Genomic DNA, 2,100 nt, shown 5'->3' with positions numbered 1-2,100 from the left:
CATGACATAACACAAACACATATGGACCTAACATTTCAAAAAATGCAACAAAAAAAACGGTTTTGTGTGGCAGGGCACCTTTAACACTATTTGTTCAATGTGTCTGGTAATATGATAAAATTTGCAGACAACTACAGACAACACAACAAAGTTTGTAGGAAATTGTTAAATAGTCAGCCTGGTCTTAAATTAGATTGGTAATTACACAGTAGTAACGATGAATGATGCATTCTTCAAATCATGTAACGGGAGTGCAACGGGAGGCAGTGGTCACACAACTTAAACTTGCAGAAGTCTGATGTTGTGATAACATGGTGGTTGGGTGTGTTCATTTGGCTCATACTGAAACACAATCTGTTATGAGAGAAAGTTTAATTTCAACATTTTTCTCTAAATTAACTATCACCACCTTGACTTTAACAAACAAAAGTTGCTATGATAATTTATTTTCTTTGCTTAACCTTAGAAAAAAAACTTAGTTGAAGTTGTTTTAGTGCAGTGAAACTCTAGGTGTGCCATGTTGATAGTAATATGTACATAAGCGTAACTCAAATGTGTATATTTTTTGTACAATACCATACACATGGGTGAGTAAGTATTACCATTCTTTACTTCAGTAAAAGTAGCAATGCCACAGCGTAGAAAAACTCTGTTACAAGTAAAAGTATGTATGTATTTTTGTCAAATATAAGAGTATCAAAAGTAAAAGCTGTCATTGTGCAGTAAAATGGTCCCTGTCAGTATTTTATTTTTGGATTAATATTACTGCTGCATTATTGTGTGTTACATTTTACTGCTGTAAATTTGTGCTGATTTTAACTACTTTATATACTGTTGAGTAGTTTAAACTACAGCAATGGGTCATGTTATGTAAGATCATCATATGATTGTAGCATCACTGTCCTGTAAGAACCGTGTATCTCTAAAAAGTCAACTTTTCACGAACGTCAATCACAGCTTTGTGACAGTATTTTTCCAGCTAATCCAACAGGATTTAAGAATATTTAACTAAAAAACGTGTTCATCAGAAAAATAATTTGGAGATACATGGTTTTCCGTGGAGTATAATGTAATTATAGATTATAAATACGATATTTTTACTCATTAAAGTAAAAGTAAAACTACAATATTTGACTCTAAGATGTAGTGGAGTAAAAGTATAAACTTACAAGGAATGATAATAATTGTACTCAAGTAAAGTACAAGTAGGCTTGAATTTGTACCTAAGTACAATACTTTAGTAAATGCACTTACATTCCTCCACTGATTGTCCAAACATGAAAACATTGTTGACCTAACTTGTGCTTGTTGTCTGTTTTCAAACTGATCTCGTCCGCCTCTTAGCTTGTCCCAGGTGGACGCATGGTGCAGGCTGTTCCAAGGAATGTGACTGTTTTCAAGAACATTCCACTGGCTGTGACCCCAAAACAGGGAGCTGTTTCTGTAAGGCTGCATATCACGGCCCACAGTGTGAGAAAGGTATAAACATTTCACAAAAGATCTGTCTCATTCATTCAACTATACAGACCCAGCATGCAGCTTCCAATCCTTGGAATTAAATGGTTTTGTTTTTTTAGGTAAACTGCCTAACTTGCACAGCAGTTTTGATGTAATGGTCTATAATAGAAAAAAGCAAAGAAGTTGCTGTGACTCTTAGAGACATAATTAAGTTAATCCTAATAACTTGTCTATCTGGAAAGGACCATCCTGCATAGTTTCACAAAATGTTTGGAAATGTGTTTTGAAATTGTCCTTTAATTGTCCCCCTTTTGTTGTGTATTAGAATGTGCGCATGGCTTCTTTGGTACACGCTGTGAGAAGCAATGTGACTGTCCAGGTGGAAGGTCATGTGACCCCAGGACCGGAGAGTGCAGCCAACAATGTCCTGCAGGCTTTCATGGAGATAAATGTCAGCTAGGTGAGACAAAGAGCTACTTTTAATGGATGGTGTTCATGAAAATATATACTGTATAAACTGTATGTGTTAAGGTACAAGTGAAACGGACTGTAAGTATAAGGAGTACTGTTGAGTAAAATTTCTTTCAAACATCTGGCATGCATCATCATCATCTTTCAAGTATCTTACAGTGAAACCTCCCC

General features: G+C 35.4%; 1 protein-coding gene across 2 annotated transcripts in view; it reads left to right on the top strand.

Annotated features, from left to right (window-relative positions):
- egfem1 (EGF-like and EMI domain containing 1) overlaps positions 1-2,100 on the top strand; it is a 53,862-nt gene that overhangs the window by 34,604 nt on the left and 17,158 nt on the right. For both annotated transcript variants that reach the window (XM_032508511.1, XM_032508518.1), the window contains exons 17-18: positions 1,345-1,479; positions 1,784-1,918. In XM_032508511.1, coding sequence (XP_032364402.1) covers positions 1,345-1,479; positions 1,784-1,918 — 270 coding nt within the window. The remainder of the gene's footprint in view (positions 1-1,344; positions 1,480-1,783; positions 1,919-2,100) is intronic.

This window comes from Etheostoma spectabile, chromosome 3, assembly GCF_008692095.1.
Source record: "Etheostoma spectabile isolate EspeVRDwgs_2016 chromosome 3, UIUC_Espe_1.0, whole genome shotgun sequence".
Taxonomy (NCBI): Eukaryota; Metazoa; Chordata; class Actinopteri; order Perciformes; family Percidae; genus Etheostoma; species Etheostoma spectabile.
The sequence above is the reverse complement of the archived record's forward strand: the minus strand, read 5'-3'. Positions and strand labels throughout refer to the sequence as shown.